The sequence below is a fragment of the Thamnophis sirtalis genome, unplaced genomic scaffold (genome assembly GCF_051295495.1).
Source record: "Thamnophis sirtalis isolate CommonGarterSnake01/CBP01778 unplaced genomic scaffold, rThaSir2_p1.2 scaffold_2, whole genome shotgun sequence".
NCBI lineage: Eukaryota > Metazoa > Chordata > Lepidosauria > Squamata > Natricidae > Thamnophis > Thamnophis sirtalis.
In genome coordinates, this window is record NW_028261382.1 from 153,949,917 (window position 1) to 153,969,633 (window position 19,717).

At 35.8% G+C, this 19,717-nt stretch overlaps 1 protein-coding gene across 16 annotated transcripts in view; it reads left to right on the forward strand.

Moving 5' to 3' along the window:
- The window catches only part of PTPRM (protein tyrosine phosphatase receptor type M), a 477,367-nt gene that overhangs the window by 313,398 nt on the left and 144,252 nt on the right, over positions 1-19,717 (forward strand). For all 16 annotated transcript variants that reach the window (XM_087707256.1, XM_087707257.1, XM_087707258.1 and 13 more), the window contains one exon: positions 13,714-13,846. In XM_087707256.1, coding sequence (XP_087563382.1) covers positions 13,714-13,846 — 133 coding nt within the window. The remainder of the gene's footprint in view (positions 1-13,713; positions 13,847-19,717) is intronic.

Here is a 19,717-nt window from a genome sequence, read left to right on the forward strand (position 1 = left end):
TTTTGGAAATATGTTGAGTGGGATGGAATTTATAGGAAAGAAGAATCTAATGAACAATTAAACTAGAAATTATCTTTCTATTTGATTATCTGTTATATTCTATTTAATTCCCCTGACTATTAGTCGGGCCTTACTGCAGGCTCTTTGGGAAAAAAATATTTAGGGACCTTGAAACTTACCAAGTTCATATATTTCCATTACGCTAGCAAAGGTCTATTGTAAACATGTGTAGATATAAAATAGGAGTAGCACCGACAACACTAATCCAATTTGTTAGTTGCAGTTGGCTAGATTTACATATCAGACTTCACTATACATATATGACTTACAAACAAAAGTAAGAGATCTAGTACAGTAACTACTATTGGTTAGGATAGTATAAAAAGAACCATTTAAATCCAGAACAATCCACAATGTAACATGTATCAGCCGCATCATGATTCAAACAATGTAAAGCATGTAATTTATATCATGCAGTAACAATATAATGTGCGTAACATCATTTGTCCATTCTGTGATTATCTTTGACCATGGACAGAGCTAATTTTTTTCCAGAATATCTTACTTTTGAAGTTTTCCTTTCTGTAAAAATAAAAATGTATCCCAGTTTAAAAGTTCATTAATTTATATTTAAATTTATATTTATAGTGAGTGGTGTTTGCCACAAACAATGTTATCTAGTAATGCATTTCATCACTATTACTTTTTGCACAATTGCTTTGCAAAATGAGATCCTTCTCTGAAACCATATTTGAATTGCTTTTCTGTCCAAGCTACCTGTTTATATCTTTACACTCCAATTATAGTTCCCCAATCCCATGGGAATTGGGAAAAACTGAAAATAAAAATGATGTTTAGGATACTTTTCCTGACTTATAGAATTATAATATTTTTGTTAGAAATATAAAATGCTGAATTATCACAATATGTATTGTATTGAAATTACATGAGAGTACCTAAACAAGGTTCCACCACAAAACCGCGAAGCCCTTATCCGCGCCGACATAAGTGCGGAGGGCAAATCCGCGCTGTCCAAAGCGCTAAGGGAAAACGCGACCCTACTGCGATGACATAACCGTGGAGGGCAAATCCGTGCCTTCCGAAGCACTCAGCACCCTAAACCTAACCCTAAACCTAACCCTAAAGCAAACCCCTAAACCTAATCCTAACCCTTATCTTAATTTAAATCGGCTTTCTGCCGCCACGCTGTTTTAAAGCGCACTTCTGTCGCCGCGCTGTTGTCGCGGCGGTGATGACGTCGCGGCGATGACGTCGCGGCGATGACATCGCGGCTTTAGCGACACGGTTTTATCACCGCTATTTTGACGAGCGCGGTTTTGTCGTGCCACGCCTAAACAATCCAAAACAGAATGGTAAATATAAAATGTGTTAAAATGCTTGCTAGCTGAAGATATCCCTTAATAAATATTAAAACTATGATATATGCTAATGTAAGCATTTTCCCCTCATGTTTAAACATATATTTCTATCCTGTTTGAAGGCATTTATTATATGTTTAAATAATAGCAATACATTTATTAATTCTCTATTTAATAAAGAATCTACAAATTATCAATTGTACTATCTGACAAAAATATTTAGTGTTTCTTAAACTTTCTGCTTTCAAGACCCTATTCTGTTTCTAAAAATTAAAATTGAGGCATTTATAGAATGTTAATTGAATCATGTATAAATAATATTAAACCCATCAACCCATTTTTAATTGTTAAAAATCATTATTTTAACAAAAAAAAATATTAAGAATGACATTGTTTTGAACTTTTGCAAATACCTTCAATATCTGGCAAATAATCTTGATTGATCCTTGATCTATGCTTTAATTAATATGCTTATATACACCATATGTACACCTTCCTCAACAAGAACAAGCCAACAGCATTTGTCTTGGCAGTAATCATTTAGTTTTCAGTTTATATAATAAGTTCCAAATAACTTAAAACAGAGTTTATGAACCCTGAATAAATTATTCAAAATTGGGTAAAAGTGGATTTTCTTTGGCTAACAATATACAAACCCATTACCCAATGACAGTAAGGACATTTAAATAAGGACTTTTGGATAAGTGTAAAAAGGACTTTCTGATAAGCAGTTTTGAATAATGAAGGAAAAATTTGACAAGCACTGATTTAAAGAGATGTTTGTTCAAAAAACAACTCCCACATGTACTTGGGTTAAAAGACTAGCATCCTGAGTCCCTTCTCTGCTGCTTGAGAAAAGAGTTGAAGGTATCAAAAAAGGTATTAGAGAGAAAACCTCATGGGCTTTTACCACTCTTGTTTACAGGAGCAATTATCAAATATTCCCAAATAAAAAAAGAACTCAGTCCTAGATTCACATACCCCAGATTGCCCACCTTGCAGCAAGTGAATAACGTACTTTATTGCATGGTTTTCATTTAAGTTAAGTGTTCAGGTTGGAATATTTAGTTACATCCTCAAATATTTTGGCTAATTTGAAACAAATTTCCACCTTTCATGAGTAGGATGTATGATGCCAAGTAGAAAATCACTTTATTCCACTGAAACTGATTTTTCACAATATATGTGCATCTCTACTGCTATTTCCTTGCTCCAACACTCTTATTCTCTTGTATACTAGAGTGAATTTTCTGCTTGAAGGGATGGCAGATAGCATCAATTAACCATGTGTAGTAAAACATGGTACAATTTTGGGATGTATAGAACAGGTCATGCATGAATCATTCTTTTCATGGAACAACTGTTTTCAGCAGTTTCATTTAAAGTGAAACATGGATGTTGGGCTAGCTACAGAGTGAAATGGGACTATTTTGAACCAGATGTAGAATGAAATGTAGTTCCAGAGATAATTCTTTTGGGGAATAAGAACATGTAAAATCCAAGTATGATAGATGAAGGTAGGTGGTAGGAAAGGAAAGGAATAGAAATATAAGAGTTGGACAGGTTGCTGTGGTTGGACATCAGTAGTGGTATTGCTGTGGGGAGGGAGGATGTGATATGCATACAGCAGTCTTGTCCTAATGGTTTTGTTTTGTATATTTTTTACTTTTTCTTGGTCTCCAAATCATTGCCCATCCAGAATACAATGGGTTTGTTCTGGGTTTGGGGGGGGGGGGGAAGCGGACATCTGTTCTGTTTCATGCTCAATCTAATTTTTATATTATTTGTTTTGCTCCTGGGCATCTTTCCAGTTTTGTCATTTAAACAGCAGCTGAAACTAGAAGAACTAATGCTTTAACTATTTTTCAGTTCTCTTACAAGATCTGAAATCATTAATTCATAAGGTGACATAACTTTATTGGATATCTAATAAAAGTATTATTTTAATTTTATCAATTGCCTGAACAAACCCATTGAAGAATAAAACTTGTAGAATTTCTCAGAAAAACAAAAAACCATTACCTGTTGCTTTAAAACAATCAAAAATAATTGCTCTACATATTGATAAAGGTTGCTCGTCCCATCTTTCTTTATTTATACTAATAGTTTAATGTATAATTGAACCTGCTTATGATATAGCTGTTCTTTTTTTGCCATCTACCTATATAGAATAATAATTGTTTTTTTTATACAGAACCAAAGATTTAAATATGTTAGGTTATTATACCTCAAACTAAATCAAGATGTCATGTTCCTGATGGTAAAAAGTTTAGATGCCTTTAGAGACATATGTTAGATACTTGGAGCCCAATAAAACATTCTAAGAAAGGATGTTAAATGAGGCATGGCTGGTGCTGATACAGGCAGTCTGTGAGATGGCAGGCTGCCTGAGAGTAACTAGCACCTAGGGTGATGGTGCCCTGCAGCTAAAACAGCCTTGTAGCAAAGTAGGGTCTGTTGTGGTCTGTTGTTGGTTGTGGAGTAGTTGGCAGTGAAGAGTTCTGGGAGTGAGAAGGGTTGTGGGTTTTACTATTCTCTGTAGGAAACTGTAAGCAACCTGTAATTAAGAAAAAACATAGTTTACTACTGATAGTAAGGAACAACAGTGGATATGGGGAGGATGTAAAAGTAATCTGGAACTAATACCTAGGGCGGTGATGGCAAACCTATGGCACACGTGCCACAGGTGGCACGAGTGCCGTTTATCAGGGCATGCAAGGCGTTGCCCTGTCAGTTGGCCAGCATGCATGTGCATGCTGGCCAGCTGACTTCAGCCTTCTTTTGAGGCTGTTTTTCGCCCTCCGGAGGCTTCCCTGAAACCTCCAAAGTGGGGGGAAAAAACAGCCTATGGGCAAACCAAAAGTTTGGGAACAGACTTACGGTTTGCTCATAGGACTGTTCTTCACCTTCCGAAGCCTTCAGGAGGCTTCCCTGAAGGTTCCAGAGGGTGAAAAACAGCCTTAAGGACAAACCAGAAGTCACTTCGGGTTTGCTCATCATTCACCATTCCCGAACTTCCGGGTTCCCCGTAGGTCTATTTTTTGCCCTCCGGAGGCTTCAGGGAAGCTCCAGAGGGCACCAGGGGGGATGTGGGGGCTGGTTTCGCTGTCCCCAGGCTCCTAGAAAGCCTCTGGAGCCTGGAGAAGGCAAAAAACTATGGCAAAAATGGGAGGCTTGCTGATTGCTGGGGGAGGGGGCATGCATAGCATTATGGATGTGGCATGCCAGTGCATGAACCCCCCTGTGCTCCCCCTACTTTTGTAATGGCAGCCAAAAAAAGATTTGCCATCACTGACCTGGGGTTTCCTTGTGTGTGGGTGTCTAGAGGACAAGGAGGCTGGCGTGGGCCCTCTCTGGATATTGTGAGCCCATTGAATTGGATATATACAGAAGAACCCTGTGACACAGTCCTGGATTAAGAATGAGTTCTGTTCTTAACACTATCTTTAAGCTGAATTTGTATGTAAGATGGAACTTGTGCTTACAAATGGATTTACTAACAATAGCAACTTAGACTTATATACCACTTCACAGTGTTTTTACAGCCCTAAGTGCTTTACAGAGTCAGCATATTGCCCCAACAATCTGGGTCCACATTTTACCGACCTTGGAAGGATGAGTCAACCTTGAACATGGTGAGATTCAAACTGTCAAATTGCAGTCAGCCAGCAGTCAGCAGAACTGGCCTGAAGTACTGCATTCTAACCACTGTGCTACCGCAGCTAAAAATGATGTCCTTTCTTAAACTCTTAAACTGATAAAACTGTTGAAGTGCTTTTCACAAACTGTTGGAAACAGGCTGTATATTAAAAACTATCACTTCAGCAGTTTCTGAAAACATTGCATGGCTTCAGCAGTTCATCTACTCAAGGAAAGAGAATGCCAGCTGCTACTTTTAGTAATAGGTAGCCTGTTTATATCTAGGGGTTGTCATTAAGTTGGATCTTCTTAGGCCAGAAATTGCCTATAGTATACATTTGCTACAGATACTCATAGCAAACAAATGAAGATACATGGAAAATTATGGAGAAGCTGTCATCGGTAGCATCTATGTTTAGATAAAGTCTTCCACTGACAGGCCCCCATCAATTGTCAAACCTGGCTCTATCACGAACCTTATTACCTATATATCTACTTCATTAGAACTCCGGCATTTGTTGCATTGATTTTTTTTTTCAAAGATTCTGAGTCGCTGCATTCTGTAGATCAGAATGTAAAGTGAATAGAAAATGTACTTCTTTCTGCAACACCAGCTGAATGCATTTTAATAGGCCATAGTGTCACTAGTGATTTATTGCCCTTTTTTGTTCTTTTATGTGTTGTATTTGTCATTTCTGTGGTGGCTGTTTCATCTGTAAAACAATATAGTTACAAGAAAATGCTAAGAAGATATAGAGTTGCTATAGGTTTAGTTGTTTCCTTTCTCCCTTGTCCAAAAATTGCTCTTTTATGTGCCCATCCTACCCCACAGCAAAAAAGCAAACAAACAAATAAACAACCCAAGAACCACTGGTTCAAATTACTTTCCCAAAATAAGTATATTTATTCATACAGAGCACAAATAAATATAAACTAAATAGCTGCAGTTAGTGAATAATTCAGAAGGATATTAGGAATAGCATATCTTCTGCTGGCAACAACCCCATAAATAGTAAAATAACCCTTTCTCGGTTGTTTGCAAAATAGAAGAACTGATAAGTCAGTGTAATAAATCTTGACAATTATGGTGATTATTTTATCAGTATTTTATTGTAGAAAACGCAATAAGGGAATATGGTGTTTTTATTCATCCTAATTACAGTTAGCCTGAATATCAAGAGTTCCAAAGTTGTCTTTCATTAACAAGAGATTTTTATTATAATCATTTATTTTTAACAATAAACATTTTGTAAGACTATCACAAAAGTAAAAGGGAAATAGAAAGGCACTTTCTTCATTATTTCCAATCCAGTAGAATTTTGTAAATTTATGTAAAAAAGAATTGACTGTATATTTAGTCATTATCAGGATAGGTCTGAAAACTGGTCATAATGTGGCAAAAATTAGCTTGGTCAGAGAACTTGTTGAAAAATGTGTTGAAAATCCAGCTAAAGGTGGCAAGAACAGACTCCAGAAAAATTTCTCTGCAACATTGAGGAAAAAGTCATTGGACTCAAAATAATGATGACTGATCAGAATAATGATGAATTCACCTCCCTCTTGGTCACGTGAACTAGAGCAGAGCAGAGCTTATGGAAGATCTCTCCTACTTTCTAGTGCACTCATACATGCAAACAGGGGAGGAAAAAATGTAGGGAGATGCAGTACATCATTATACAAAAGAAAATACGAATTACAATACTTGAACACAATGAGGAGTTTAACATGCGAGACACCACACCAAGAGAATTCATAGCAGAGTTAGAATCTATATTCAACAAAGTAGAGATAGAAGAGTCAGAAAAATATGCTATCAGATAAAAAATCTTGGCAATGCTGGTCACACATAAATCAAACAATACACCCAGGCCAATGGAGAGACGCACCGTAAAAGCCCTGAAACAAGATCAGGATATTATTATTTTACCAGCAGATAAAGGGCACACAATGGTGATGATGAACCACAAAGATTATTAAAGGAAGGCTTTCACCATGCTCAGTGATTCCTCAGCATGTACATCAGCAAAGACATCAGAGATGAGAACAATGGTCACACAATTGAATGTTTGTCTCAGCTAACTTAAACAAAGCAACTGTATAATGAAAAAGGAATGGTGGAAAACGAGAGGAACATATGCTGCCCCAGACAGATTTTATGGACTCTCCGAGATACACAAAAGTTCCCCTCAGATCTGTTGTAGCACTACGGGATTCTCCTACCTACAACCTGTCTAAATGGCTGGCACAATGCTTAAGCTTCTTGACTTCACCCTTGAATGGCATGGTCACATCATTCACACAATTTTGGACCCAACTACAAGGTTTAAATGTAGATTTTGAGTGTCTCTTTTGACATAGTGTCCCTATTTAAATCCCTCTCTCCCTACTTATCATACAAAGTAATAAATAGAAAACTAGAAGAAGAGTACAACACAGATCAGAACAACCTAACCAAGAGACAAATCATGGAATGTCAGAGTTTTGGTAGCGTGACTATTATTATGAGATAAACCCAGGAGCAAACCACAGCACACAGAACCTTTAGACAATTAGTAGTGGTTTACATAGTTTTGTGCATTTTGTCAGGAAAACAGATGAGATTTTACATCAGCATTTTAATACAAGACCAGAAATACAGATGTAATTGTTCTTAAAGGAAGTCTTATTAGAATCTTGCATAAGAGAAAAAAAGTATTCTTTTTTGACTGAGTGATCAAAACGGAAAAGGATTCTTTTTCGTTGGGACAAATTGAAAGCTTTGATTTTTACTTTTAAACAGCACAGGTTTTGATTGAGTTCTATCCAGAAAGTGAGGGGATTCCTAGTCCTCCTTGTCTGATGGTAAAGATAAAGGAATCCTTGAATATTTTACTACGCTAGTCTAGAAGCAGTGTTCATCTCCGTTTCAAAGGCACAGCTTCAGGTTGTGCACCAGTTGTGACTATTCCTGGACTAGGAAATGTCATGCTCAGTCACCTGCCACATGGGTTGCTGTGATGCTATGTGTTGCTGCCCTTGAAGACTCTGGAAGCATTATCTGGTACAAAATATGGCAGCACTGAGAGTTACAAGCACATTTAGATCAGTAGACATTATAACTAGCCTTTGATTACAGCTGCTTATTTAGTGACCATTTGAAGTTACAATGGCACTGAAAAATATGGCTTCTGGTCATTTTTCACACTTACAACCATGTCACATGATCAAAATTCAAATGCTTGGGAACTAACTAATATTTATGACAGTTTCAGTGTCCTAGCATCATGTCATTACCTTTTGCAACCTCCTAACAATGGGAAAGACAGAAAGACAGAAACAACTGTGTTACTAATAGTGATTCCCTTAGCTGTGAGATCATAAATTGGAGCAAAATTCACCTAACAACTGTCTCACATAGCAACAGAAATTTTGGGCTCAATTGTTGTTGTAATCCAAAGACTAGCTGTATACCTCTGCTCTATGTGCTATATTGCTTACCAGTATGCTTCCAGGTTCAATTCAAGATGCTGGTAATGAATTATAAAGCCCAAACCATGGATTTGGTTATTTGGGGGACTGGCTGTTTCCAATCACATCTAACCATCCCATCAATTCTGCTATGAGAGGCATGTTGCTTGTTATCATCTGATTGGACTCAGGAGAAGATTTTTTTTCTGTTGCAGGGCCCACCGCTTGCATTATCCAGATTGGTCAGATTGGCCCCAACCTTTCAGATCTTCTAGAAGGCTTTGCTAGCCAGTCAGTATAGCAATAGCAGTTAGACTTATATACCGCTTCATAGGGCTTTCAGCCCTCTCTAAGCGGTTTACAGAGTCAGCATATTGCCCCCAACAACAATCCGGGTCCTCATTTTACCCACCTCGGAAGGATGGAAGGCTGAGTCAACCCTGAGCCGGTGAGATTTGAACAGCCGAACTGCAGAACTGCAGTCAGCTGAAGTAATCTGCAGTGCTACATTTAACCACTTTCCAGTAGATCTGGAAATGTGGATATGAAGCCTACAAATACAAACCGAATGTATTAAGAAGGAAATTAAGCACATTCTGTAGAGATTATGGTTATTTTTTAGGATTTTTAATTTTTTTAATGGCTTTTGATGTTACTTTTTTGTTATTTTACTTTTTAAGTTTATACACTGCTTAGGGTCATGGCCATACAGATTTACCAAATAACTAAATTTAAATAGAAAAGTATTTTGGTTAAAGTATAATAAATAAATAAAATTCATTCTACTAAATTTATTGAGACTGAATTAAAGTTACATTTGGTAGATATATAAATGCTTCATTCTTAGGCTGTTTATTTTGGTCTTTGGGTATCCAGACAAAACAAACAAAAAATTCAGAACTGCAGCTTCCATACATTAATTTAATTTTTTTAAGATTATCATAATATTATATTGTTCCTACCAGGGAATAATTTTTTCAAGAGTTTTCCATTGTTGTTGGCATAGGCCCTATTCTAACTATCGCTGTTTTCCTGGTTATATGCCAATAAAAACCACAGTCTTTTATATAAAAATGACACAGATAATGCAACTTGCATCAAATGTGTCATGACATACATACATATTTCATGAAATTAGTGGGCTGACCAATGGTGGGATGCTCTTACTGTCGCTACCGGTATGCTGATCACACACTCATGTGTTCTGTTCGCGCATGCGCCTCACTTGTGCTGTGCGCATGTGTGCAATCCACCGCCCCTGCGACAACCAGCTGCTTGTTGGGGCTCATTCAGGCACTGTGTGCACATGCTCGCTTTGCCGTTTGCCATAAAAACAGCTATAGAGCACAGGCGGATGGCTGGGCCAAGCGAGCCACTGTACAGTACACTCTCAGCTTCCCCTGGCCACTAGCAGTATGGCCATAGGAATGAATGCAGAGAGAGTTGGGGTAGAACTATAATTTTTATGGCTTTTGTCTTGCTTTTATTCTTTTCCACACTTTAATATTTTTCCACCTTCATATTCCAAGCTCCCTATCAATTCATCAGTCCTGAATACAGCCTTTTAGGGTTTAGGTTCCTGTTTATTCCCAACTGAAACACAGATGAGTTTCTTTAACTGATGTCTTGATTGAACTCTTTAGCATTTGACCCAGTTTCTGCATCAACAACACCACAACTGCAAGTGCACAGGATCACTTATTGCTACAAAAAGGAAATTCTTGATTTTAAAGACACCATTTCATTCTGGTAAACCCCTTGAATTAGGCCATTTAAAAAAAAACCTCACTCAACTATTTGACAATCCAGTCCTATTTTATGTGAATCCTTGCACCTAATCACAATGTCATAGTCACAGAAGAGTATAACATTCTTCTCCCTAACCTAACTAGCAGTATGAGTCAAGGATAGATACTGAAAAGTGATGTTACTTTTACAGATCCTGCCCTCTGAATAATTTGATTGCATGTTTTTTAAAGTTATACAGTTTCAAGGTATGATCATTTTTTTTCCCCCAGAAAGAAAAAAATTGATGTTTATCAGTTTCCATACCACATAGGTAAAAAGTTGTAGCAAAAAAAATAGAATCAATATAAAACTTTCTTGGACCGGTTAATCTACTAGCCTTTGTAACTGTTTATTGTTCAGTCAGTGATGCTCATTTTTAAAGATACTCTTAATGTGCTGGCATTGTGATATTGATAGGAACATCTGTATAAGACATAACTAAAAGGGCAGACAAACAAGTGCATTTAACATTAATGAAAAAAATTGACCCACTTCTGGTTGGGTTTAAAGGAAAAATTAAAGTCAAACCAATGTGCTCTGAAAGAATGGAGCTTGTGAAAAAAATAACATGTCAGGAAAAATAGATGCCATAATGTACACATGTGTAATGTAATATAACATTTAACAGAGATAGTAACAAGTTCAGTAAGGTGAATTAGTGTTTTATATTCAAATATATTTATATTAAATCATTTTCATATATCTGGCTTTAATTGTGTCAGTGTTCCAAATACCATGCAGAATTAAATCAGAGTCAAAGGCAAAACTATCCTTAAAATTCCAATTTAATAAGACAGGCATCTTAGGCACATCTGTGTTAATCCCAAAACTGGAAATGACATCAGAATTCCACCCAGTTAAAAGTTCATGATCTTGTCCCCACACCCACAATCCATCACATGGTCCAATCTTCTTCTTCCACGCTGGCATCCACAACCAACTTCTTCTGGTCAGGTGTGAAAGTGCGGAGACAAAGGATGACCTTGGCTTCTAGTAAAGAATGAAAAACAATACATTCCACAATCCTACTCCTTCTATTCCCCCCTCCCATCGACTATACTAATGAAACAGCATAATGAAATAAGAGAAAGTGTGGCAGGCCAAAATTCTAAAAGGAATATAATTGCAGGCCTGACAAATTGTACATTCAAACTGGTGGTTACATGCAGTGAAGCTATAGTTTCATACTACTACTAGATGATTACATAATGCCCATATTTTATAAGAGTTCATATGGCTTGTTCATATGACCACAGTTGCTTACTAAGACATCAGGATTAGCTTTATTGATGACAATTGCAGACAATAATTCCTCCACATGGTACCTTTAATATGTATTGCCTTAGGCCAGGGTGTCAAGCCCACAGGCCAGATGCATCACACGCTGGTTACACCCACTCCGTTTTAGCGAAGGGGGGGAGTTAATATGTCACATAATGACAACATGATGCTGCAAGTTTGACACCCCTATCTTAAGTTGTAAGCATCTCCAACCAACATACTATTGACAGATTATCACATCTATAAACCAAGGAAGAAGACTATGGCAAATACTTCTCTTTTTAGCCTTATGTACTGTTGAACCTTTCGGTTTCTACTAAAGCTGTAAAAAATGTGACAAACTTAAATTGATTTAAAATAGTTTGACTTGTGGTTGTGCTTGTTTTCCTCTTGTACTCTTTCAGGATAGGACCACATTCCTCCATTGCTGATCTTTATGTACGGTTACATAAAAGGGCATAGTATGAACACAATTGGGTGTTGAAATTTAAAAAAAAAAAAAAAAGACTAGTAAAAATAACTGTAGCTTGCTGACATTGTAAAAACATTGACAATGTAAATTTGTGTGGCCCAGTAGTAAAATATTACCATATGAAGATCCTCACACTTGGCACATGTAAAATGTCTTGACTTTCTCATTACTTTCCTTGCTGCCCTCTTCTTCATCATGGACAAAAAGCTTGATAAAAATTGTGAGATGTGCCAGATAAGCAACTACTAAGTACTTGGACAATCAAAATAAAAGTAGTTCTTCTGATTAGCAACCTCGATATTGTCTTCATTTGTCAAGTTGACATATAATTGGTTCTGGGAATTTTCCAGTGAAGAAAGGCTTTATTTATTATATCTACATATTGAAAATGAGTTCAATCCTTTACTAGACACAAAATGGATAATAGTTGTTCAACTAATGTTTCAATTAATTTGTGAAATCATTCCTATAACTAGCAAGAATAATTTTATAAGCCTGACTCTTGTTTGCTTTAGTGTGAATTTATTTATTCATTTAATGTTTACATATTTATGCTTATATGTTGCTCTATTTCCAAAGTTTCAAATGGCACTGAAAATCTGACATCAATTGAATAATTTAAAAAATCTATCTCAGAAATACACATTAACATTGTCTAAGCAAATAATGGCTACCACTCTCCCACTTAATCTGAATAGTGAAAGACCTTGATTCTGTTGTGTGTTGTTCCCCAGATTTAAAATATAATTACATTTTACTCTTTTCTCGTTCACGTACATGTCACTTCCCAGGAAATTTAATGAGAAAGCTTATAAATCAGACTTGTTTCCAGAATGATTTGTCTACCTTGTAAAGGTGACATGGAGCCTCAAATGATGGATACTGCCCAGATTTTGATTAAAATGTCAGAAGTCCTGTAAAGAGGTCAACATGGTGAACTGAATAATGCATCCTTAACAGTATTAATGCTAAAGTTATTTTTCAGGAAAATGAATATTCATAAGACATAGTTTCTAATATTCTGCATTAGTTTAGAACTAATTTAGAACAGTTTTGTTTTGTTTTTGTAATGAGGAGGTTACAAAAGCTTAACACAGTGGGTGCTGTAAGGCACTGGTTATCTCATTTAAACAGATATGAAATGTAGGTGCCAGTGGTATGATCATCAGCTGTTTTCTATTTTATGAATAAATTGCTTAGAAGGAGTCATTTGCCCACCAGATGTGACCTAGATTTAGATTTCTAAAGGCAAAAAGTCTATTGTGTAAAAACAAAACAATTGCTGGTAAACTGCATGCTAAATTAGCTTATCTCACATTTTCAGGTGTTTAAGCTAATATGTTGAGGAATTAGTGCTTCATTTATTTAAAAAAATTGCAAAATACATTTCAGCAAATTAAATTTGGATAAAAGCTTACAGTAGTTATTGTTTCAATAACTACAATAAAGTAGCAGAATAAACTGGGAAGGCAACACCTCTAATATGAAATATAACAAATTGCTTTGTGAAAACAGGGCAGTAACTGTTGGCACTAAAATTTATTTTGGCATTTGGAGTAATTACATTTTTTATAAACAACAGCAGGCCCTAGAAATAAAAGTTTTTATGTCTGCCAGCCATGATAACTTTTCTTCTTATGATAACAAACTAATAAGCAAAACATTCAATGTCTTATTTTCTTTCTTCTTCTCAAATATTGATTTCAGGTGCTGCCACTAGGAAACCAGATCCTGAACAAGAGAAGCAAACAGATCATACTGTTAAAATTGCTGGCATCATTGCAGGAATCTTGCTGTTTGTCATTATATTTCTTGGAGTTGTATTGGTTATGAAAAAAAGGTGAGTAGTTAATGCAGTCTATTTTGGTTAATTATTGTACTTCATTTTGCCCAGTAAACATATTCCCTTGGCCTATATAATGTGTCTGGTGTATGTGTGAGCATGCAGATATAAATCTCCTGTATATTCTTAAATAAAACTTAAATAAAACCCTTTTTATGGATGATTTTAAAGAATGCTGTTTTTTACATCTAAAGTTTAAAAGTGTTGAATGACATTCTGAGAACTGACACTTTTTTGATAGTATTATAAGCAAATTAATGTTAGAATGCTTGTGTTAAAATAATCCAACTATATCAGAATATACTGTATAATCACCCCAAATGACATTATAATGGTTATCAGTATTTCTGCTGTAACTTGAAGGTAAGGCGAATATTTAATTTCATATAGAAATCTTGTAAAATTGCTTGGTAAAATGGGCAATAGGTTTCACAAGTAATTATAGAAAGAAAGCAAAAACTTTGGTTTAATTTTACTACTTGCAGAGAAATCCAATGGAAGATATAAAATAGGTCTTCACAGATGGACAATTCCTTCAACATACAAAAGAAAATCTTTAAATTCAATTCAATTAAAGGACAGGTGAATTTGCTATTTGATTTTCCTTCAAAATTCATATTTGTCATGCAGAGGGGAAAATAAGATTGTAGAATATTAATTCCACAGATAATGGGATAGATTTAGCAAGTATTTACTAAATACTTTAAATCTACAGCCAAAAAAACCCCTCCTCTACTCTTGATAACTAATTAATATGACTAGCATTATGGAAATATCAGGCTTTGGTACTTTTGAACAACATCAAGAAGTAATGTAAAGACACAGTTTAAAGGCACTATTTAAAAAGACATTATTTAAAAAACGAATGTTGTATACTTCATTAGGTAAACTTTGAAAGCAGTATTAGAGTATTCTTAGGTTTTTTTCATTTTATTATTATGCTTTTTTAAAAACACAGATATTTTTTAAAACTTACTAAAAATATCAAAACAATTATACAAAAAATAAAATATAACATAATTAATAAAAAGAAACAAGTAATATAGAAAAAAGAAAAAAATATGAAGTATCTACACTTGTCACCAACATATGAAGTATTAAACAATATAGAAACATCTCAAATTAGAAAGAAAAAATACTGTTGCCAAATATGAAATCTGTGAAATACAGTCTATCATTTTTATTATGCAATTACATTTATATGTATTAATTAGTAAAACACTTGATTGATGGAATTTGTACATTGAAAAAGATTTCAATGTTGTCTTTAGAATGTTCCTAAGTACATATTATTTAAACAAAATGTAGACTTTGGAGAGTTCAAGCCATGATCTGTCAGTTTAGCAAGCTTTCATGTAGATCACGAGTGTCAAACTTGCAATGTCACGTCACGTTGCTGTGACATGACATTTCGTGACATTTTATCACTTCGTGCAGCTGGGTTGGGTGTGGCCTGCGCGTTGCATATCCAGGCCGCAGACTACCAGTTTGACACACCTGTAGTAGATATATATTAAATCACTCCACTCAGGTAACAGAGGGGATTTATAAAGAAATTGAAAATAAATTTGTGGCAGAAGTAGATGAACATATGTGAGAAAACCTCGGGTATTAGGTTTAGATCTTGGGTGAGTTTTGCTTGCATGCATGCATACATACATACATACATACATATATTTATTTAGAGTTACAACCCCCGGTATGCCCAAATATGGGAGGAAGTTCACTACTTCCATTCTCTGTCCATCGGCTCGTCACAAGAGACCATCCAGACAGAAACCCAATATTTTTTACTGTTGCCTTTGTTACATTTTGTGTTGTATTTGTGCTGATAAATAAATAAAGGGAGACTAGTATAGATCTATTTCAAGCTATTTAGCTCTCATCAGCTAGCCATACCCTTACTGGGATTCAAACCTGTGCTGTATTGTATCTTAGGTATTATTAATATATATATTGTTTTTGACATAGTTTGATTCCTTTGAAGAAATAAACATAACCATTATGAAATGGCATTCGAAACTAAAAACGACAATTCTCTAAGAAGGATCTCTTAATTACATATTTAGACCAAGATTTTTTTTATTATGTTTATTTTGACACAACAGAGTTTATCCAGGGTAATAATTTATCCATTCCAGAAAGTATGTTGAAATAATTGGTCAACCTAAAGAAATAATGAAATTGATTACGGTTCTTCTTCCAAATGGCAGCACATACATACTTTTATGAAATACAAACCATAACTCCACAGGAAATATTTCTGAAGAGTTACAGAACTGAAGTATGCAAGTATTGTTCACATAAGAAAGGAAGCTGAAAATTTATTGGCTATATCATTAATTGTCATTCAGAACTCATTCTTAACAAACAGGGGCAATCCCCCTGCCTTTTCATTCCTTTATATAATACAAATTGTATGCAGATAGTTTTTTGACATTTTTTTATTTTTTCATTTCTGATCCTATTCTTTTTTTATGTCATTTTTACCTTCATGTTTTGGAAATACCATGTGAGTAGTATTGATAGACCGGATTATTATTATACAATTGTATCACAGCGGCCAGTTGTTTCGCCGGATTTGGCATTGGTTACTAGTCGGGCCCCACCCAGGGGCTTAGGACGTCATAACGTATTTTCGTAATATGCGTGCAGATCCAAGCAGTGCGGCTTTTTGCATTTGACTGATGGTGATTTTGTCAATTTTTAACTGTTTTAAATGTAATTCCAGTGCTTTTGGTATAGCACCCAGTGTGCCAATTACCACTGGAATTATCACTGCTGGTTTGTGCCATAGTCGTTGAATTTCGATTTTTAAGTCCTGGTATCTTGCGATTTTTTCATGTTCCTTCTCGGCGACCCTGCTATCACCTGGTATTGCGATGTCTATGATTGTGACCTTATTTTTCTCAACCAGTGTGATGTCTGGTGTATTATGCGCCAGTATTTTGTCAGTTTGTATACGGAAATCCCACAAGATCTTGACCATCTGATTTTCAGTGACTTTTTCAGGCTGATGTTTCCACCAGTTTTTTGCTGTTTTGATATTATAATTTTTGCACAAATTCCAATGGATCATTTGTGCTACTGAATTGTGCCGCAATTTATAATCAGTCTGCGCAATTTTTTTACAGCAGCTGAGTATGTGATCAACAGTTTCATCAGCTTCTTTGCAAAGTCTGCATTTGGCATCATCAGAGGATTTTTCGATTTTGGCCTTAATGGCATTTGTGCGGATAGCTTGTTCTTGCGCAGCAAGGATTAGTGACTCTGTTTCTTTCTTTAATGTACCTGTTGTTAACCATAACCAAGTTTGTTCACTGTCCACTTTATCTTTTATTTTTTCCAGAAATTGCAGTGCTTTGTTCTGCCAACTCTCCATTCTTGATTCTATCACATCTTTTCTGTATTCTTGTTTCGTCTGTTGGGCCTTCAGTAGATTTTTGTTCTTTACTTCGATTAATAGATGTTCTTGACTTTCTTTTAAATAATCAGCCAGTGCATGTTTTTCTTCTTCAACTGTTTGCTTCACTTGTAATAATCCTCTGCCACCTGATTTTCGGGGCAGATATAGTCTATCAGTATCACCACGTGGATGTAAACTGTAGTGCATTATCATTAGTTTCCTGGTTTTTCGGTCCAAAAGGTCCAAATCAGCTTGTGTCCAGTTAACTATACCAGCTGTGTATCTTATAACTGGTATTGCCCAGGTATTTATGGCCTTGATTGTATTTCCACCATTCAATTTAGATTTCAAAATTTTCCTAACTCTGTTGGTGTACTCTCACCTGACAATAGTTTTTACTTCTCCATGCTTGATGTTATCCAACTGCAGAATGCCTAAGTATTTGTAGGCTTCATTTTCTTTGCATTTAATTAATTGGCCATTGGGCATTTCAATTCCCTCACATGCAGTGATTTTGCCCCTTTTTATGGCGTATTTTTCCATGCCAAACTGCATTGAAATATTGGTGCTGAATACTTGGACTGTGTTTGTCAATGATTGGATTTCTATTTCTGACTTTCCATAGAGTTTCAAATCATCCATATATAGTAAATGCGAAATTTTTTCAGCTTCTTTGGCTGTTTGGTAGCCTAATTTCATTTTTTTTAAGATTACTGATAGTGGGATCATTGCGATGATGAAGAGAAGAGGTGAAAGTGAATCACCCTGAAAAATTCCTCGCTTGATATTAACCATTCCGTAGATCTCATTCCCTACTGCCAACTCAGTTCTCCATTGTTTCATCACCTTTTCAGTAAAGGATGTAATATTTTTGAGCCAAGGTGGCGCAGTGGTTAAATGCAGCACTGCAAGCTACTGCTAGATCAGCAGTTCAGCGGTTCAAATCCCACCGGCTCAGGGTTGACTCAGCCTTCCATCCTTCCGAGGTGGGTAAAATGAGGACCCAGATTGTTGGGGGCAATATGCTGACTCTCTGTAAACCGCTTAGAGAGGGCTGAAAGCCCTATGAAGCGGTATATAAGTCTACTGCTATTGCTACTGCTATTTTGCTAATGCCAGTTGTTTCTAAGCATTTTATGATCCAACTATGTGGCAGTGAGTCAAATGCCTTTTTGTAATCAATCCAGACCATATTCAAGTTCGTTTTTCTGTTCTTACAATTTTCTAATATCATTTTATCAATTAGAAGCTGATCTTTTGTGCCCCTGCTCCTTCTTTTGTTGCCTTTTTGCTCTACTGGCAAGATGTTGTTTGTTTCCAAATAATCCATCATGTTATCTGCAATAATGCCTGTGAGTAATTTGAAGGTTGTTGGCAAGCATGTTATTGGTCTGTAGTTTTCAGGTGTTGTTCCTTTAGTTGCATCTTTCTGAATCAAGTATGTTTTTCCAGTTGTCAACCATTCATCAATTTGGCCCTTTTGTAAAATTTCATTCAGTTGCCTGGCCAATATTGCATGTAAACTGGTCAGATATTTGAGCCAGAAACCATGTAATTGGTCCTTTCCAGGTGATGTCCAATTCTTTACCTTTTTAACTCGATTTTTGACCATCTCAGTTGTTATTTCTAATACTTGCATTTGTTTGTTGCCAATGCTTTTCTCAAAGTCATGTATCCACTTTGCTTCCTTGTTGTAGTCCTTTGCATTTTCCCACAATTCTTTCCAGAATTCAACTGTGGCCTGTTTTTCTGGTTTTTCACTTTTGGTGTCACCATTCACATTAAGACTTTGATAAAAACGCCGTTGGTCTGATCGAAATTGCTGATTTTGTTTATATTGGATGATTCGTGCCTCATATCTTTCAATTTTTCTAGCTGTTGCTGTTATCTGCTGTTTTACAATCTCTACAGCTTCATTGATGTTTCTTGTATCCAATCTATATCTTCTGATTAGCCGATCTATGATTTTGTTGTTTTTAAGCCGTTGCTCATGCATGTTCTTTAAGTTACTAGCATCTGCCCTTAATTTTTTGATTTTTTGTTCTAAACGGATTTTCCACTTTGGCTTTGATGCTTTTTCTGTTGTGTGACTAGGTACTTTAATTTTAATGCCTAGTTCATTAGTGACTGTTACAGCTGCGCTGTACATTAACTGGTTTGTTTCCAAGATGGATCCCGGTTCAATTGTTGAAAACACTGCATTAACCATTTTCATGATAGGGGCCAAAATTTTCTTCGGCACAGTTTTTAGTGATGGTAAACGTTGCCTTTCCTCATTAAGCAGAAAATGCTCCATGATCTTATCCTTCAATTCTTTTTGTTTTTGAGTTAGTTCATCAGTTGGTTCAGTGATAACTGGTTCTAGTGGTGGTGATGTTATTTCCTCCCCGAGAGCTTCTTCTGGGAGTTCTACTATAATGTCTTTAGTTGTGTCTTGAATATCAGTTATTTCCGCTTGTGAT